The sequence below is a fragment of the Taudactylus pleione genome, unplaced genomic scaffold (assembly GCF_031769625.1).
Source record: "Taudactylus pleione unplaced genomic scaffold, aTauple2 ptg000619l, whole genome shotgun sequence".
NCBI classification, from domain to species: Eukaryota; Metazoa; Chordata; class Amphibia; order Anura; family Myobatrachidae; genus Taudactylus; species Taudactylus pleione.
In genome coordinates, this window is record NW_028285021.1 from 2,624,014 (window position 1) to 2,642,754 (window position 18,741).

Below are 18,741 nucleotides of genomic sequence, written 5' to 3' on the forward strand. Positions count from 1 at the left end.
CACTTGTGTGTGTGCATACAATGCAGCAATATTGAAATGCGTCAAAAAGACTGCATTGCATCTCCGTGTTTATACACCACCTCCAGTTAGTGTTGGATCATTGGCCCTGATTCAGACCCACTCGCAGGCGGCTGTCCGCTCGCAAGTGGGTCGATGGTCTGCACTGAGCATGCGCACGACGGAGGGAGCTCCGTCGTGCGCATGCGCCAGACGCGACGAGCGAAGGAAAGTCCTTCGCTCGTTGTGTCTCATCAAAGGGGGCGTGCTGTCGATGTTGATTGACAGCACGCCCCCTTTGGTGGGCGTGCCGGGGGCGTGCCTCCCTGACGGGGGCGTTCCCAAGGGAACGCCTCCCGTCAGAAGCCGGCCCACTGACATCACTAGTGATGTCAGTGGGAGTGATTTTGGCTCTGATAGAGCCAAAATCACTCCGGGCCTTGCGGTTGAAAACCTCAACCGCAGGCTCCGGCTCGCAGTTTCGATGGTCGCAATGGTCACGACCATCGCGGCCATCAAACTGCACGCTCGTATAGGCTGTGGGTGGTGACCCACAGCTATACGAGCGTCCAGGAGGACGCTCCATTTTTATGGAGGGCGGCCCTCATTCAGAGCGTGCGCTCTGCTCAGAGCGTACGGCTCTGAATGAGGGCCATTGTGTTTTCTATGTTGTTTGTTTAATCAGATTCTCTGAAGATGAAATTATATTGTAACTAGAGATGAGCGGTCATGATTCAGTTCTTTTCGCCAACTTAAAGCAAGTTCGGATTTATCTGATTGGCTATCCAAAACACCTGAGGGCTGGATAGCCAATAAAATGCCTTTTTTTGAGATCCGAACATAACCAAGTAAAGCCGAACCGCTCATCTCTAATTTTAAGTCCAATTAGTGATAATACAGATTACTCTAAAAGGCTCACCACTTTCTATCACAACAGTATGTCTGTATTCATGTTTTTGACTCATTTTCTTGTTGCTATTATTCAGTACAACCTCCCCTGTTTCCCAGCCTGCAGAGGAATAATTGTGCGTTCAGCTGCTTTGTTAGCACACAGGGCCTGCTGCCTGCACTTTGTTACAGAAAAAAGAGACACAAAACACGTGTTTTATACTTTAATCTCATCAATTAACAGAGACTTTGACTTCAAAGGGAACAATTAGTGTGTTGGCCAGAATAGAAAGTATTAGGAACAGACAGATCTATTCCATTCTGTCTACATTATAGGTGCAGAGTCACTTTTAAAGTGAAAACATAAATATAATTTCCCTACCAGCTGCGTCCTCCCTGCAGCATTGTATTGTGTGACCTGTCACCAAGACAAATGGCATACACCATCAGCAAAGCCACTGCATGCAGTCTTATCAGTAATATTCCTTTTACACCTAAATTCCAGGTCTGACCCGGAATTGGAACAGGGTTCCAAACCTGGATCAGACCCGGAATTTAGCCAGCGCCGACCCAGGACATTCCTGAGTCGGCGCCGTTCACACCAGAGTTGGGTCTGCATAGACCCGGCTTTTCTGGCGTTGAAGTGGACGCTTGGATGACGTCATCTCCATGCGCCACTGAAGCCGGACCAATCGGCCGGCATACGGCGCGCTCCAGGTCATCGTGACTCGGAGCACGCCGTTCACACTGCAGGGTTTCACGGGTTACTCCCGTGTTAAAACCTGCAAGTTACCTGGGTTGGATTGCCGAGTCACTCAACCCGGCGAACCAACCCTCTCCCCTTTAACACCAAGGAGCTACCCGTGTTAACCCTACAATAACCCGGGTTTTAGCTCCGGTGTAAAAGGGGTATAAGAGGGTCATGCCTCGCCATGGGCGGTGAAATGGTTAAGAGCACATCCGAGTGTCACAGGCTTTCCGTGGCCGGAAGGCAGATCATTACGTGCCGATCATTTATACATTCACGTTCCAATAATTGAGATAACTAGCAGCATTTTTCAAAGTGGGATAATGGAGTTGTAATTGATATGACAGCTGTATTGTGTGACCTTTTTTAATGAACAATCTCTTAAACATACAGAAAGATATACACTGAAGTACGGTAGCAGTTGAGCTTCCTTAGTAAAAATGCAGCGATAATAAAAGAACTATACAGCGGGGGAGAGATTACCAGCCTGTGTCTCGGAAGCGGATCAGCAATAGTTTTAACATTTTAGCCCGTCTGGTCTACAGTGGGGACTGCAGAATAGACAAGAGAGAGTTTCCTTCAGTAATTAGTGCTGGACTGGTGTATAAAGAGCATAGCTGCCAAATGTTCCAGGGACTTAAACAGGTTTGTTTGTTTGTTTGTTTTTGACTCGATGGGGTAAATTTACTAAAGTTAGAGTTTTTAGAAGTGGAGATGTTGCCCATAGAAACCAATCAGATTCTAGCTATTATCTTCTAGAAGGTGCTAGTTAAATGTTAAGGCGAATCTGATTGGTTGCTATGGGCAACATCTCCACTTCTATAAACTCGCACCTTAGTAAATTTGGAATGGGATTGAAATGCCGGCAGGTGTTTAGCTGCCAGTTCAAATCCCGACAGTGGCTGCCCGACAGGATCAAGATCCCGACAAAGGCAGGTAAGAATCCTAACCTCCTCTGTCCCCCCCCCCTAACCCTTCGTTAGTGTTGCCTCACCCTAATCTCCCCCCCTAGAGCCTAACCGTAACCTACCCCCTGGGGTGCCTAACCCTAACCGCCCCTCACCGCTCCCTAAACCTAACCCTACCCCCTAGGGATGCCTAACCCTAATCTCACCCCCACAAACCTAACCCCGCTAGATTCCCTAATCCTAACCCCCCCCTGCGGCTAATGCTAATGGCGACCCGGAATTACCTTCGCTCGGGATGACGTCCTCCGTGTTCCGGCGCCAGGATTATGATAGGCGTTGGTATTTCGACACCTATCATAACTCCCTAGCCGGCATTCCGCTGTCGGGATTGTGACCGTCACATGACTACATCCCAGTAAATTTACCCCAAAATGTCCCTATTTTGCAGTTGTCAATTGCATAGATGGCGTTACCCAATGGAAGCCTCCATTGGGCACCCCCTTGCAGCGCATGCGTCCTTCTGCGCATGCATAGAAAGACACCAGAGGGTCTTCTGGGTCATAAACCCGGGAGTCCCTCTATCGCAAAGGATAGCTCTTATCGGGAGAGCTGGCCTGTGTGATTTTCTAGATACTGTTGATATTATTACCGGTATATACCATGGCGGAATGTGCAGCATCACGGATGCGATCCTTAGTACATCCCACCATGTATGTTTTACAGATCTCGTAGTTGGCGCTCAGGCATTGGCATATGTATAATGGGTGCAGGGTGTGCAGTGCACATGGGCCCCTGGGTCCAGAGGGACCTACACCGCACATCCCGCACTGCAGCAGCAGTAGAAATCACAGGTAAAATGGTGCAACACAATGCCAGAGTCTACTGCACTGCAGAGACAAGGCCCCGCCCCTGCAGTGCCTGCACACAAGCCCCCTCCTCTCTTAACCACCCCTGTGCATGGGTGTGTTCATTACTGGCTGACACATTTGAATAGATCCACAGATTGAGCTAATAATTTCAATAGTGATACTGAGGAAATCTGTAAAACATGCACTGCTAGGGGTCCCTGACGACTGGAATTTAGAAACACTGCTCTGGACCATGTTAACATTCGTTGAAGAGAACATGTTCAAAAGAGAACGTTTTGCTCAAATTCAATTAACTTGTGGTGACTGGGAGTGTAGTGCTGGAAGTCCATTGAGATGGTATTGCATGTGTCTTGGATGCACCAGCTCAGCAGCAGTGTCTATGGAAAATATATATAAATGTTGGTAACTATAAACAATCTAACATGAAACTAAAAGAAATATGTACCATGGATGCCTCATGCAATACTTAGGGTTTGTGCAGTGAGCTGAAAACATGGACAATTAAAGGGGTAAAACTTTTGCAATGCCTTGTAAGCGTTAATGCGGGTCCTTTGTAGTTAGGGGGTTTCAGTGATTAACAAAATCATTGAAATCATACTTTCTGACATTCCCGGGTGGGAGATTTCCAAGGGGTGACACCAAAATTTGCTTCACCACCACCCAGCTTGTTGCTCAGTGCCACCAATTGTGCCATTGAGAAGCGGGGGATAGGGCCACTAATACCTCTTTTCCACCAAAAACCCAGGTCCGACCTGGGTTTTTAGACATGGTACCAACCCAAGTCAGACCCCATTTACACTGCACCTTCGATCTGGGTTACTCCCAGGTCAGCCATGTTCACAATGAACCCTGGTCTGCCCCGCTAAACCTGTGAGGTCATATAAAGTGAGAGGTGACTGCTCCACAACCACCAATCAGTTCATTTTAGGCATGACCCAGGTCGGATAACCTGGGTCGCGCCGTTTACACTGCACCATTACCCGGGTCCATTCTGGGTCCAACCCTGGTAGTTACCTGGGTTGGATTCCCGGGTCACTTGTCCTGGGTTATTTTTCAGGGACCCTTTTACACTGAGCTGCGACCCGGGTAGCCCAGCAAAAACCCAGGTTTTTGCTCTGGTGTAAAAGGGGTATTAGAGGCATCCTCAAAGCCCAGGTCCTGAATCCAGGAGGCTAGTCAACTCTTTGGGAGTCCGAGAGAGCTCCCTGAAATGTGTGAGTCTCCCGGATCTTCTGAGAAAGCAAGAAAGTATGGTTTACTTTCAATGGGTTCTAGTCTGGATCCTGCTGGTAATTAGTAATTCGCACTAAAGTAAAATTCGGGATGACATAGAGGAAATTGTCACCCCCTTATAATTATTGCAGTGGTTACAATTCAAGCAGCACATCACAGAGTGCATTGGAAATACTGCTAGCTGTAGAAGGGTTAAAGCACCACGCAGTATTCTTGCCATCGGCGATACATATTCATGAAAACAGAACACCAGGACATACAGCCAGGATGAGCCACAGAAATGTTTTCCTGGCTCCTGTGCACATGCATAAATATGAGAAATCAGGCTGCGGCCTCCTGTGTGGATAGCTCAAAATAAAACAGCCAGATGCCCCCTTTACACACTAGAGAGTTGTTGCCAAGAGAGTATGTGTGTCCTTGATTAGCAAATGCTGCAGCGTGGATCTTAAATCATATATATATGAAAACAATCCCGGCTGCACGACGGAACAATGAAATGCTACCAAATTAAACCTGGAGGATAATGTAATATCATGGCTTTCATACTGCAATCAGTTCAGCTAATGTCTTGCTGTTGCCCATAATTCCTGCAAGAGTGTTATAGGATTTTATCTGTCATTCTTTAACTTTGGCTCGGGCAAATAAAGAGTGGTTAAAGTATTACACCCTCAGAATAAGCCAATGATCATTTCGAGGGGAGAGCTTGTTGCTGGCTGCCTGTGAACTCAATCAATTTTAAGTACCAGCCTGGTTTATTCATTAAAGTCGCTTTGGACGCAAACGCTTACACTTGTTTGGAGAATCACACACATTTAAAAATCTGTTTCACATGGGCAAATTCAATAATGAAAGGGCTGTAAAACCATCAGGAAGGAGCTAATTAGCATTTCCATGCCTGGTATCTGCCATTAATAGCCCATGAAGACCACAGTGAAGGAGCCTCTTGGGAAACATAGCTGTCAATCACTATGTGGCATCATGATGTTTTACCCCATTTATGGACATAGCAGATTCTAGCTTGCTTATATCTGGGTTCGTCATCAATTACCTGCATCCTGCTCGTTGTAGTCACCCGTGTTATCTTGATCAGGTATAATGTGCTACTTGTCTTAAGTCTGGCTGCATTGCTTTTATACTTGTAAAATCTGATTTTCAAAATTTGTGCATTCGTGTGTATCAACCAGATGTTATTATAAACACCATGGTGCATACAGTGAAGGAAACAAACATTGTTTAGCTACGTTTTAGCATTTGATAGATGTATCCCTCGAGGCCCTTGGTGATTGGCAAGGTAAACAGCTTTTTTTCATGTTTTTTCTGCGCTTCCCATTGGCAAGTGCTGGGGAGATGGGGGGGGGGGCGGTTGCAGATCTCTTATATGCAGTCCAGACCAGACACTGCATTTTAAGCTCTGCACGCATGTTGAGCCTGGACTTATTGATCAAATCATATGTTGTGTATGTATACACACCTTGGCTCAAATGTAATAGGGTGAGAGTTTAGCAGTGAAACTCTCACACTAATACATTGATCGAGTTGTATTTTTAAAACAGGAAACATCTGGATAAGAGTTTAAGGGGTCTATTTACTAAGCAGTGTTAGGAGACAGAGTGAAAAGTGATAAGGAAGTGATAAGTTGCCAGCCAATCAGCTCCCAACTGTCATTTTTCAAACACAGCCTGTGAGATGGCAGTTAGGAGCTGATTGGCTGGCACCTTATCACTTTTCACTTCTCCTAACACTGCTTAATAAATAGACACCTAAATATTGAGAGTTTTTTTGAGTCTGAAATACATGTAAGTTTCCATGTCCTGTGACTTTATTACATTGGCTGAGTTTTCTCTCACATTTTCTAAACTCTCACCCAGTGGCGTATGTATAATGGGTGCAGTGTGTGCGGGGCACACAAGCCCCCGGGTCCAGGGGGGCCCCGCACCACACACACTGCACCCATATTTTTTTTGTAAACTTACCTGTCCGAGGTCCCGCGTCAGATGTCACTGCTGCTCAGAACACCGGAAAAATGGCCACCGCAGCCATTTTCCGGTGTTCTGCGCATGCGCAGTAGACACCGGGCACACTCTAGTGCCCGGAGTCTACTAGTGCTCCGATGGCTGGCCAACCGCGTCAGTCGGCTGCCATCCACCAGGGAGAGAGGAGGGGGCCCCTCACGAGGAGTGCACACGGGCCTCCTCCTCCTTAGACCCGGGACACAGTGCACAGGTTGAAGCCAGGTTACCCGGACCGTCACCCTTGACGCCGAACCAGGTTCTTGAAGTGACCCGGGTCTTCCGTCAGGCAGCAGTGGATGCTTGGAGATTATGTAATCTCCCAGTGCCACTGAGCCGGCCAATCAGAGCCTTTTAGGCATGAACTGGGTGATTGTGAACCCGGGTTATGCCATTCAGACTAGAGGCGACCTGGGTCGGACCAGGGAATAAACTTGCTACTGAGCAGGATCTCAAACCCGGGACTCCGACCTGGGTCGCCCCTTTTCATACATAGTCTAGACCTGGGGCAGTGCTCGTGCACCTGCAAAAACCCAGGTATTTAGGCTATGTGTCAAAGGTATATAACTGACCATGACAGTGAGTTTACACATGATTCCTTGGAGGTCATGCTGTTTATACAGTCCACATTGACATAAACATATATATAATATATAGTGTAGGGAAGATTAGGTCCCTCACTGGTGCTGTTTTTCTAGCTGTATGCATGTGTCACCTTCCATGTTGTTACTGCAAAAACATGCCCACCTGGATGAGCCCTAAGTCTTCTCTGGTCCCCCTTAGCCATATCTCTCTGGATAATGATTACCTCAATATATATTTTTCCTGAGCTGTCCGCTAATTGCTTTTACTTGCGATATTATCACCATAACCACATACTACATTATATATGTGTCTTATGTAAATTACTAACTTTTTAGATTTGGAATTGTGAGAACGATCCTGAGTTGTGATAGTGACCCAGTCAAAAAATTTTTTATTGACTTAGCAGCCTGGCTCTTTCTAAGTATATTTTTCTCTCAGTTATTTCTGAGACTGCAAAGTGCTAAAAATATGAATTATTTAATACGACTTAAAATAGCTGCAGAAGATATAGCTCGAAGATATTCCTTATAATAGGCTTCACTGTTGCTGGTCCATCTGGCAGGAGAACAGTAACAATGACGTGAGTTTGTGTGTCTCTCATAGTAACTTCCCATCTCATCATCCAAACGCACAAGGGGTTAATGCAGGAATGGCTCCATCACGTCTCGCTCGCTGTACAGCAAGAGCGCAGCAGCCTCACATGTGACTAATCGGAGGAATCATATTTCAAAGCTCTGCACAGTTCGATCACAAGGTTAATTAATCCTTTCTTGTAGTAGATTAAAATAACGGCGCCTCATACGATGTCAATAGAAGGGACAGAACATAAACCTGTGCCCTGTGACCGTCACAATCCATTTATGCTGTCAGCGTGTAGCAGGGTGGGAGTCTGTCTCACCCCACTTTACTGATCCTATTTTTTACATCCCTGCTGCAAAGCATTTTAAAGCCAAATTTAGCTGCAAAAACTATTGGCGTGAAAATAAGTCTCTGTGAGTGTGATGCTAGGTACTCATTGGACGATACATCGTTCGTGCAGCAGACTAACGATATAGTGTCCCAATCATCGGCCGGTATGTACACATGATATATCTATGAACCATATCATTCACAAATATATATCGCGTTGGCTGTGCAGCACAGCAATGCAGTATATCTGAAAAGATATATCTGCCTGTGAGTACGGATGCCCGACTGCCCGACCTGTTGCCCAGTTGTGATGTCTCGTCAGACATATTGAGCGGCTGACTATTTGTATGCTTACCAAAATCGTTTGTCAATTGGTCGGTTGCTGCACCAGTCAGGTGTGTACCCCACATAGCACGGGCACATTTAAAACTATAGCTGGCCAGTTAAAGAACTGTTATTTGTGTGACCCTCGTACCCCCGGTGCTGTTAGCGGTGCTAGAGCAGGGTTGGTGCATCCATCCATAAGGAAGGAGCATCCAGTTAAACTATTTATTTGTTCGTAGCTTTATTAAAAGGATATCATGTTTCATCATGTGATAACTAATGGTAACATAAGGCATATGGGCATGAGTATATTCATATTCATTCCTTTGAAGCACATTCTGAAAGGAACCATAGGCGCAGGGCCGGTGCTAGGGTTTTCGGCGCCCCCCTGCAAACTATAAATTTGCGCCCTACAAATATGTTCTCTTGACAGGTCTCTTTACATTATTAAAGCTAGCTGACTTGCCCCCTCTCCTCCGTCAGGGACAGGCTGCTGCCAGCTGTCACTCTCTCTGTCTCACTGTTGGGGTACTCCTCCTGGCGTTGTGGTATGCAGCGCCTCCACAGCTCTTCTTCTTGGGCGCACCACACACAGAGAAAGTGTGTGTGCACATGACGTGATGTCATCACGTATGTTGCGCGTGTAAACTGACGTTCTACTTTACTATTGCTTATAAGGCAGGGGAGGCAGAGCTGTGAAGCTAGTTAGACTTGCTCCTCCCGCTCAGGGGTGGGTAATGCCAGGCAGGTAAATCAGTTCCTGACCGAACGTCTGCGGACATAAATTACATTTAAATTCAGGCAGATTGGTTATCTGGCTAATGGATGGTCTGGTCCAACCACGGACCACCCCTTAGTTTCGCTTATGCCTGCCAGGCCAGCCTATGACACTGTGAGTACAGGTAAACAGTAAAGGTACTCGGAAATGAAGCAGCAGGGTGGGCAGCTGTCCGGTCCGATGCCCCCTGCAATGCTAACCCCATGGACTGCATTGTGCCACCCCGCCTAGACTTCTTGTGTATATGTACCTTTTTCTCCCAACCTATTTGAGGTCACAAATTTCCTTATACCTTCTGACAACTGCTACGTCTTGAGTGGCTTATGAAATACACACATAGATGACTTCCTCTTCTCTAGGTACTGGGTCAGTGAAGTCCACCACAGGTCAGGCTGTGATTAGGGTTGCCACTTGCCAGATCAACCATTTCAAACGGGATAGATATGAAATTGCACACGCTGCATGGCTTCCATACAGCCAGTGCATATGTTCTGTATGCTGCATGTTTGCATATTTTCAGCTGTAGCCATTCAGAAAACATCTGAACTTAATGCAACCAACTCACAGTATGTGTATTTCATGTGTTTCTGGGTTTAAATTATCTGGCAACCCTAGCATTGATATTCTTTAGCATGAACCCAAGGTGTCACCCCTTTCATTGAGGCACTAGTCTATTTTCATATAACTGCAGGGCTCCAAGAAAACGTGAACAATGTATAACATTCATATTGTGGAATAATCATGAACGGATACAGCTAAGCCAGGTAGGGACCATACATCTATGAGCAGGACCTGCTGAAGGAATACAGTATACTCTATGCTTGGACATCACATCATGTTCTCCTGGCCACCATGAAGTATACCCTGTAACCATCTTTGGAATCATTATCAATGATGTTGTGGCCAACATTCCCAATATCTCGGGGACTCTGGGATAAACGTTGCAGCAATAAGACACTGTCATCCCCTCTTCCACCATTAGTGGGCCATCTACCTTAGGACAGCTTCAATTTTCACAGATAATATACAGTAATTGAACGGATATTGAATTTAAATATCCTGTACACCCATAGTTTCATGTCGCTTGGTGTTGTTGGGGACAAACTACCACACCGTGACCCAAAAGTCGGGATTACAATTTTTCCGATTCCGAGTTGCATGCAGACGCGGACATGGCAGCGTCATTTGTTGCAGCCGCATTTGCATCATTATGCTAATGCCTCGATTCTGAGACGCTTGCGGCTCCGTCGACTAAAGACACTCCATGGAAACATAGCAGGTGCAGCTTCTCTGCCCACTAAAATCCACACTCCCTACATCCAAATGTGTTCTGCATATCTGTGCTGTAAAATTCGGGGCACATGCACAAAGGACACAGTTGCGCTGACACAGGAGGTCATGTTCAGGAGGCGATATTGCACCTGCCATTGGGCTGGTGCAATCTTCCATGTCGCGACTAACGGTGCAATGAGAGGTGTGTCTTAGTATGTGCCGCAATGGAATAGCGCCGCAGCCAGTAGATGTCTTAGTAGGCTGAGAATTGGTCGCGGGATTAGCATAAAGATACGGTTGCCTAAGAGATCTGCGTCTACTTCTGAATCAGGCCTAATATGTATAGGCGAGATGCAATCAGGAAACCGGCTGACGTGATCCCGACAGCCGGCTTCCCGACTGCTTTATCCCGGCGTGGGTTAAATGACAGGCGTCTATATGTAGACGCCTGTCATTTTCCCGACGTCGGGAGACAGGCGCCCGGCATTCCGATCGACGGGATGCCGGGCACCGCGAGCGGACAGCCACGGGGGGGGGGAGGGTTAGGTTTAGCGCACCCGGGGAGGACTTAGGGTTAGGCACCCCCCGGGAAGGTTAGGGCTAGACTAGGGGGAGGGAGGGTTAGGGTTAGGCACCCCCGGGGGGGATTTAGGGTTAGGCACCCCCCCCGGGGGGACTTAGGTTTAGGCAGCGGGGAAGGGAGGATTAGGGTTAGGCACTTACAGGGGGGATTAGGGTTAGGCACTTGGGGGGGAGGTTAGGGTTAGGCACCCCTAAGGAGGGTTAGGTTAGGTTAGTATATACTTACCTAAGAACGATTGGGATTTCCAGCGCTGTCAGGCTGCCGCTGCCGGGATCTCTCCATCTGTCGGGCTGCCGCTGACGGGAATCGAACCGCCGACCATGCGGCCGGCGGTATTTCATACCGATTCCGTATAGGCATGTACAAACGTGTGCATTACGAGTATAAGTGTAATTATGAGCAAGGGAAGGCATGCATTCTTACATTGGATTGCCCTTTGAAATTAACCTCAACCCCCTTATGCAAAAAAAAATAGCACATTTGTAAACTAACCCTACAGGCAGCTGATGTCTTGCCAGCTGTATGTTCAACCCACCGCAACATTAAATATCCTTTAACATGTATTCTTAGTAAATACGATGGTATATGTTAATTTTTGTAACATCCTTCTTTTCCAACCTCTCTGCAAGCTGAAGGACATATAGTTAACTTGAAGTCATAATGCAGAACTAGGTCAAACCTTCAGCCGATGTATAACCATTTCATGTTCTTGTGGATCCCTGCCGTGAAATCCGAATGTCATATTATGTGTACTCCGAAGGTTTTTCCTTTATAACGCAGAAATAATTCATGGTTAGCATTATGCTTATATACAAGGACCAAGGGAATAACACTGTATGTAAACCATGAAACGTGTGGAATTATAATGTGTTGGAATGAATAAAGACAACTAACAATAATAAGATAATGACAATAATGAGTGTGACTGGGTAGTGACGTATATATGAGGGCAGTGGTGTCAGGTAAAGATAATTAGACAGATTAATAGGGGTAACAGAGAGAAATGAGGTAGGGAATAAAATATGGTGAGGGTCTGGAGGGGAAGATGAGACTGTAGATGGTTTATGGAAATGAGATGTGAGAATGAATGAGAAGAAAAGATCTGGTGACAATAACCGAAGGTGAACAGGGAAAAAGAAGGATGGGGTGTTGCTTTGTTAGAGAAAAGGGATGGGGAGAGGGGGGAATGAGAGATTTCATGGATAAATGGCTGGAGGTAAAATATGAGGGATTGCTTGGATAAAGAGAAGATAGGGGTGGAGAGAGAGGAAGGGATGGGAACAGAAACAGGCCTAATGAGCCAGAAGGAATTCAGGGTGATAATGTAAAAGGAAAACAAAGAGATAATTATTAGACAAGATGGATGATGAAACTTAAAGAGAATGATAGAAATGGACCAAACTGTGAGCAATGGAAACATGGCAGGAGATGACATCATTACATGGGAGCATGAGGGAGATTACACTGATAGAATGATCACAAATAATAAGGTACAGACCTATAAACACGCTGAAAACAGGGAGTAGGGGTAGTGCCACACCATCTGATTTTCAGCTAAAAGAAACTCCTGACTTATAATAATCTGTGCACATTTCTGATTCCAGTCACACACACTGCACTTCTATACCTGGGGAATTCAGCATTTCTATAACTTGTGTGACACGATTCAAGGATGTCATTAGAATCATTTAGCCTTGTGGAGACTGGCAGCATGACCCAAGCTTTCTCCATTCCCACCCTACATGGCATGTCACCCTGTATCTGCTGGAGAATAGAATATGATGTATTTATAACTATACTCTTATTTCTTCATTGTGTCTGTCATCACATCTCATTCCTGCATGATTATGTCCCCGCTTCCTTTATATTCCACCTCCCCTATGCTCTCAGGGATATGTAGAAAGGATGGGCAGCATTCCTGGGGGGGGGGATTGCTTGTTTCTCTGTAATTACGCTTGCCTCTCTGATGCCTTTATCTTCTGTTTCTCTCCTCCTTGCTTTCTCTCGCTCCCGGCCTGTGGGCAGGGAAGGCCGCATGGTGGTGCTGTCCTTGGTGCTGGGGCTCTCCGAGCAGGACGACTTTGCCAATATCCCTGACCTGCAAACAAATGGGTCTCAACAGAATCAGAATACTCAGGGAGACAAGAGGTAGGAGGGGGGGATGTGCCCTCCCCGTGTGAGGTTGTGAGATCGGAGTTCAACATTTCGTCGTGTTGTGGACAAATGCCAATTTCACTCTTCTTTACAGTCACTGCTTTGCATACCGTCGCACAATTAGGCACAGTTTCCATGCTTGCATGAGTATAGCTGTGCATGTCTAAGTGCATTACTGATATAACGTGACTAATTGCTTTACTAGTACCCCTTACACATGCCAGGTTCTGTACCAGTATTCATGAGATCATTATGAGTTTTCCATCATCTCATCCTTAACAATAATGTTGTAAGTTTATAAGTGAATGTTAAATAAATGTAAATATATGCATAATTAGAGGAGAAACTACATATATCGTGTTCAGGTCAGATATGTAAGGTGTCCTACTGACCTTTGTCAGGCCTGTCAGACTCATATTACTCTATGAGCAGATCTTATTTAGCATACATACACATTATATATATATATATATCCTCATGGGGTGACAGCGGATTACCTTTAATCAGTTGTGTTGTTTACAGGGTCCTTGAGTGCCGCTGTCACCCCTGTGAGAATTGACTTTGGGCCAAATGTAATAGGGTGAGGGCTTAGAAAACGTGAGAGTTTAGCAGTAACACTATAACAGTGGTCGAGTTGTATTTTAAAAATGGGAAAACATCTGGATGAGAGTTTAAATCGGGAGAGTTTTTTGAGTCTAAAAAACATGCCAGGTTGCGCGTTCTCAGACTCTATTACATTGGCCGGGTTTAAAAATGTGACAGTTTATTCTGATATTTTTTAAACTCTTATCCTATTACATTTTGCCCAATGTGTTTTTTTTTGCGGGCACCTAGGCAAGTCACTAGAATTCGTCATTATATGGCATAGGCGCTTATCCTTGTCCAAAATATTATGAATTAGTCTAGTGGTAGTAGTCTGGTAGTACTCAGTTGGTTGACTAAAATAATAGCACTCTAGTGGCTCTTAAGCAATATTGTTGGCTCTTACTGGCATAAGGAAAGTCTGTGAACAAAATGAAGCGAGGACAGATGACACTACAGTAACACTAAGAGGAGAGGGCCATAGTGAGCAATAATTACTCAGGATGCACAGACAAAACAGAGCTGGACAAGCTTAAATTGCAACCTCTTTTAATTGGCTTTGTATCAATGTCGTAATACATACAGATGTCATAGGCGTATTCATAATGGGTGCAGATTGTGCTAGGTCCATAGGGCTCCGCACAGCACACACTGCACCCAGAGCATACTTCACACTGCTGTTGGACAGTGGGTCCCTCTACGGCCGGCGCCATCTTTCCAGTGATGTCTTTGGAAAGATGGTGCTGCATATTGAAAGGAAAGACAATGGACTGGACACAAAAGGTAAGGTTGCACTTAGAATTGGGGTGGGCGCTGCACGCGGGCCCCCCATGCAGTACTACACCCTGACAGGTGCCAAATATGCTCATGAAGATGTCACTTTTGTTGTGTTTAACGGTTGTTGCCTGATAAGCCGCTGTTATTATTATTATGATGATAATGATGATAATTATTATTAACATTTACTTATATTGCACCAGCATATTCTGTTGTGCTTAACAATTAAGAACAAGACACTAATACCCCTTTTAGACAAAAAAGCTAATTACCGGGTAAAGCACTTTTACCCAGTAATTTGCTGATCAACACGGATCCTTTCTCTGTCTGAAAGGGTCAGCCCGGGTTGAAATTCCAGTGACTTCGACCCTGGCTTTACCAGAGTCAGAGACCCGGCAATTTCGACCCGGGTTACTCTTTCAGACAGAATAAATACCCATGTTGTTCAGCAAATTACTAGGTAGAAATGATTGACCCGGTAATTTGCTCTTCTGTCTGAAGGGGGGGTCAGGCTGGGACCGGCAAAACGACCTAGCACTCAATTGATGGGTAAAAGCCGGGTTTTTAGGGACATACCTGTATGAAAGTGGTATTATAAAACAAGACTTGTTAATAATTGACAGACAAATTTGTAAGTTCTCTCTAGACTGTAGCTCTCAAGCTACAGTCTATAGAACCCTTATATATTTTTAATATACATTTGTTAAGAACTCACTGTAAGGGGTAAATTCACTAAGATTCGAGTTTGGTCGGGATGACAATCTCGGGTGAGCTTAGGCATGTTTTTCATCTCGCAAATTTACTAAAGGCAAACTTGGGTGAGTTTGGGAGAGAGTTCTTTAATTTCACTCGTAAAACTCTTGTGGATCTACAAGTGCCAGCTGGTACAGGTAAGTATGTGTAAGTGGGTTAGGTGTATGTAATAAAGTTTTACTGGATACGGTGTGTGTGTACTGTGGTTTTTTAACTATTTATTTTACAGTGGGAGTACGGGTGCCGGCCGCCTGCTGGCACTTGTAGTTCCACAAGTGCAAAAGGGCAGGCATGCTGGCACCTGTAGTTCCACTGTAAAATACATTATTACCCCCGTACCCACAGCCCAGGGGTGCGGGGAAGAGCCCCGGGCTTCAGACCAAGACTGGGGTTTCGGAAGAGGGGGACCCATTCTTGTGGGTCCCCACCTCCCCTGAGTTCCCCGGCTTTGCCTGACCAGCTTGGGGTGAATGCTTTGGCCATGGAGACCCGGTAATAGGGTCTCCTGGCAGTGGCATTACACCCCGGTTGGTTTGGGTCCGGTGCTGGTTTTAAATATAAGGGGACCCCTACGCAATTTTTATTCCCCTATATTTAAAATCAGCAGTAGCCCTGCAGCCAGATGCTGGTTCCTAAATTACAGTGGAACCCTACTCGCTTTGTTCCCTGTAATTTTTGAAACCAGGACTGGCTGACCAGTCGGGGCTGGTTATGCTTTTGGGGGGACCCTACGAAATTTTTTTTTACAATTTAACCATTCTTTAACAGGTATAACACACAAGCAGCCTTCACATATCTCACTGATATGTGCAGGCTGCTAGCTCGGGAGAGTTTTGCAGAGAGAAAACACTGCAATCTCGGGTGAGTAATCTCATCTAAATTTGCAACTCGGGGGAGATATCTCGATCTGCTTCACCATCGGAAAACTCACTTTCAGCTAAACAGGAAAATCACCCAAGATTCGGCGATGCAAATCGAGTTTAAAAATTAAAAAACTCGACTAAACTCGAATCTTAGTAAATTTACTCCTAAATCTTTATTTGCTTGTGTTATAATTCCGTACAAGGCCATATAGAGAAGACTGGATTATGAGCTCATTCTGTGTTGTTTTTCCTGTGCACTCACAATATTTTTCTTTCACTTGAGTATATTCTGGCTTTTAGCTTGTCGCGTGTTTTCAGAATTATTTTCCACCAAATTATTTATTTAATAGCCTTTTTCTTATTTATTTCAAATATATTATGCAGTGTTTTGCTTAGAATGTTTAATCTTTCACATCGGTCAGTGTAGCTTAAGTGTAAATTTCCTATTGCACACACACTAACAAAAAACAACTAACGTGCTTCTGGGGGTTTAATAGAGTCCAAGGCCCCTGTCCTGCTTGGTAATCAGGCCCCTGTCCTGCTTGGTAATCAGACTAACCACAGTGTCATCATACTGTCTATTTATGATCAACCTATATCAGATATGGTGAGTCCTGTTATTTCCTGTGACATAGGGCCTAAGCAAATCAAAAAAGGAGCACTTTGCTTTACACCTGGAAGAAACTATGAGACTGATCTGGATGCGATGCTGCGTCTTTGGACACAGAAGCGATGTGTAAATATTCGAATGCTGCATGAGGTGTCTGAAGGAAATAGACGTCAGAGACGCAGCATTGGATCACAATGGTCATGATGGTTGCAGCTTCAGGCCATCTGAGAAAGCCAAAGGCTAGTCAGAGTTTCCGTCTTACCTGCGTTGTCGAGGCCAGGAAATCTGCGTCCTCTGACGCAGAGACTGGCCTCGGCACTCGCAGGAAATGGGTGCAACACGCCGGCTGCAGCCCCTCCCCTCCCCCAAACGGCAGCAGCCTGTTAGTCAGGCTGCGGCTGCCGGGCACTGAAAGTGCGATTGCAGGATTCGTTTACGACATGCGTAGAACAGGTCCTGTGCAGGGCCAGAACTATGGGAGACAATGGAGGCACCTGCCACTGGGCTCCAGCACTCAAGGGGCACCTCCTCCATTGTCCACAACACATTCACCCCACTTAGGGCTGTAACTATGTACCCGAGTACCGTCAGGGCTGCCCAATACATGGCACCCCTTCCCGGCACCTGAGAAGCCACCATACACTGGTGGAGAGCTCGTGTCAGACCATCAGCTGCCGCCTCCATCTATCTATAGCCTGTCTGCATGTGAATTGCTACATTACAGTGTCAGCGACTGTGACGGCGGGGGCACTAAATTATAACTTGCCTCCGGGCGTCTGGGATGAACTTAAGCCACTGGTTCTGTGCATGTGCAATTCACCTGCCATCAGGTTTACGTACTAACCTGAATATGTTGTATGCAGGGGAAACACTTGCTGCTTTTAATGAGTCAAACTAATTCTGGGCAGACCCCTCAAACCTGTAACTATCTCTACCTACAATGCAAAATGCTTTTGTCAAGGTGCAAATTGCTCCTTTTTTATCTTTCTTTTTTACTTGCTCCTATCTCTGAATCAGGCCCATATCACACTTCTAGTAAGACTTTCATCTGAAGTCTGGGATCCAGGGTTCCTGACACATGGCTCTAAAGTGAGCTATGTACAAGCACTGTGGTCATAGGATATCTGGGAACTCGTCGATAAATGGAGTTTCACAAAGCTAAGTGAAAAAAAATACATTTGTGCTCTATAACATTTACAAATATATACATTAAATTCATTTATGAATAAATATGACAGGGCCTGAATCAGCATGGTTTGCTATTCTGCATATACACACCCAACTGCATCGCTAATATCAGTGGTGCTATTTAAATATCTGCATTCACATTGAGTACGCAGCGTGACATAAGGACGCCCACTTCCCCTTACTCACATCCATATACTAGGGCAACATAGCGAAACAATCAGTAACATCTGACCCATACGCACTGTTAAGGAAGCTCAGACCTCACTCAGGAATTGCTAACTTCTGCGCATGCTATGAGACCTCAGGAGGCATCAGGTATCTCAGTGGCTAATTTATGCACGCTCATGCAATGGTGTTGAAATGCACTGGCACACCTGCATTCGCCCGACCACCCCCGTGTCACCATCCACAAATGGAACTTCCTGTCAATCACTCTGCTCTGAGTCAGCGAACCCTCTGCAAATACAGTTCCCTTCACATTTGCTAGTTCACGCACGCACACTGTGATGCATACGCATGCGCAAAACGCAACAATCAACTGATTGCGTGCGTCTTTGCAACTGCGTTCCTTGCTGAAACAAGTCCACAGCCCACGAGAATATTGAAAAAGTAACAAAAATAAACCAAGTACTGTTTATAAATATCAGATGAAAAGTTTTATAATGCAGAGAAGACAAGTCACAGCTGGGGGCTCGTCCGGGATATTAATCT

General features: G+C 45.6%; 1 protein-coding gene across 6 annotated transcripts in view; it reads left to right on the plus strand.

The window, feature by feature from the left end:
- Positions 1 to 18,741, plus strand: part of SYT7 (synaptotagmin 7) — a 412,892-nt gene that overhangs the window by 270,925 nt on the left and 123,226 nt on the right. For 4 of the 6 annotated variants that reach the window (XM_088454515.1, XM_088454517.1, XM_088454513.1 and 1 more), the window contains one exon: positions 13,129 to 13,251. The exons of the other annotated variants lie outside the window; for them this stretch is intronic. In XM_088454515.1, coding sequence (XP_088310641.1) covers positions 13,129 to 13,251 — 123 coding nt within the window. The remainder of the gene's footprint in view (positions 1 to 13,128; positions 13,252 to 18,741) is intronic. 6 annotated transcript variants of the gene reach the window in all.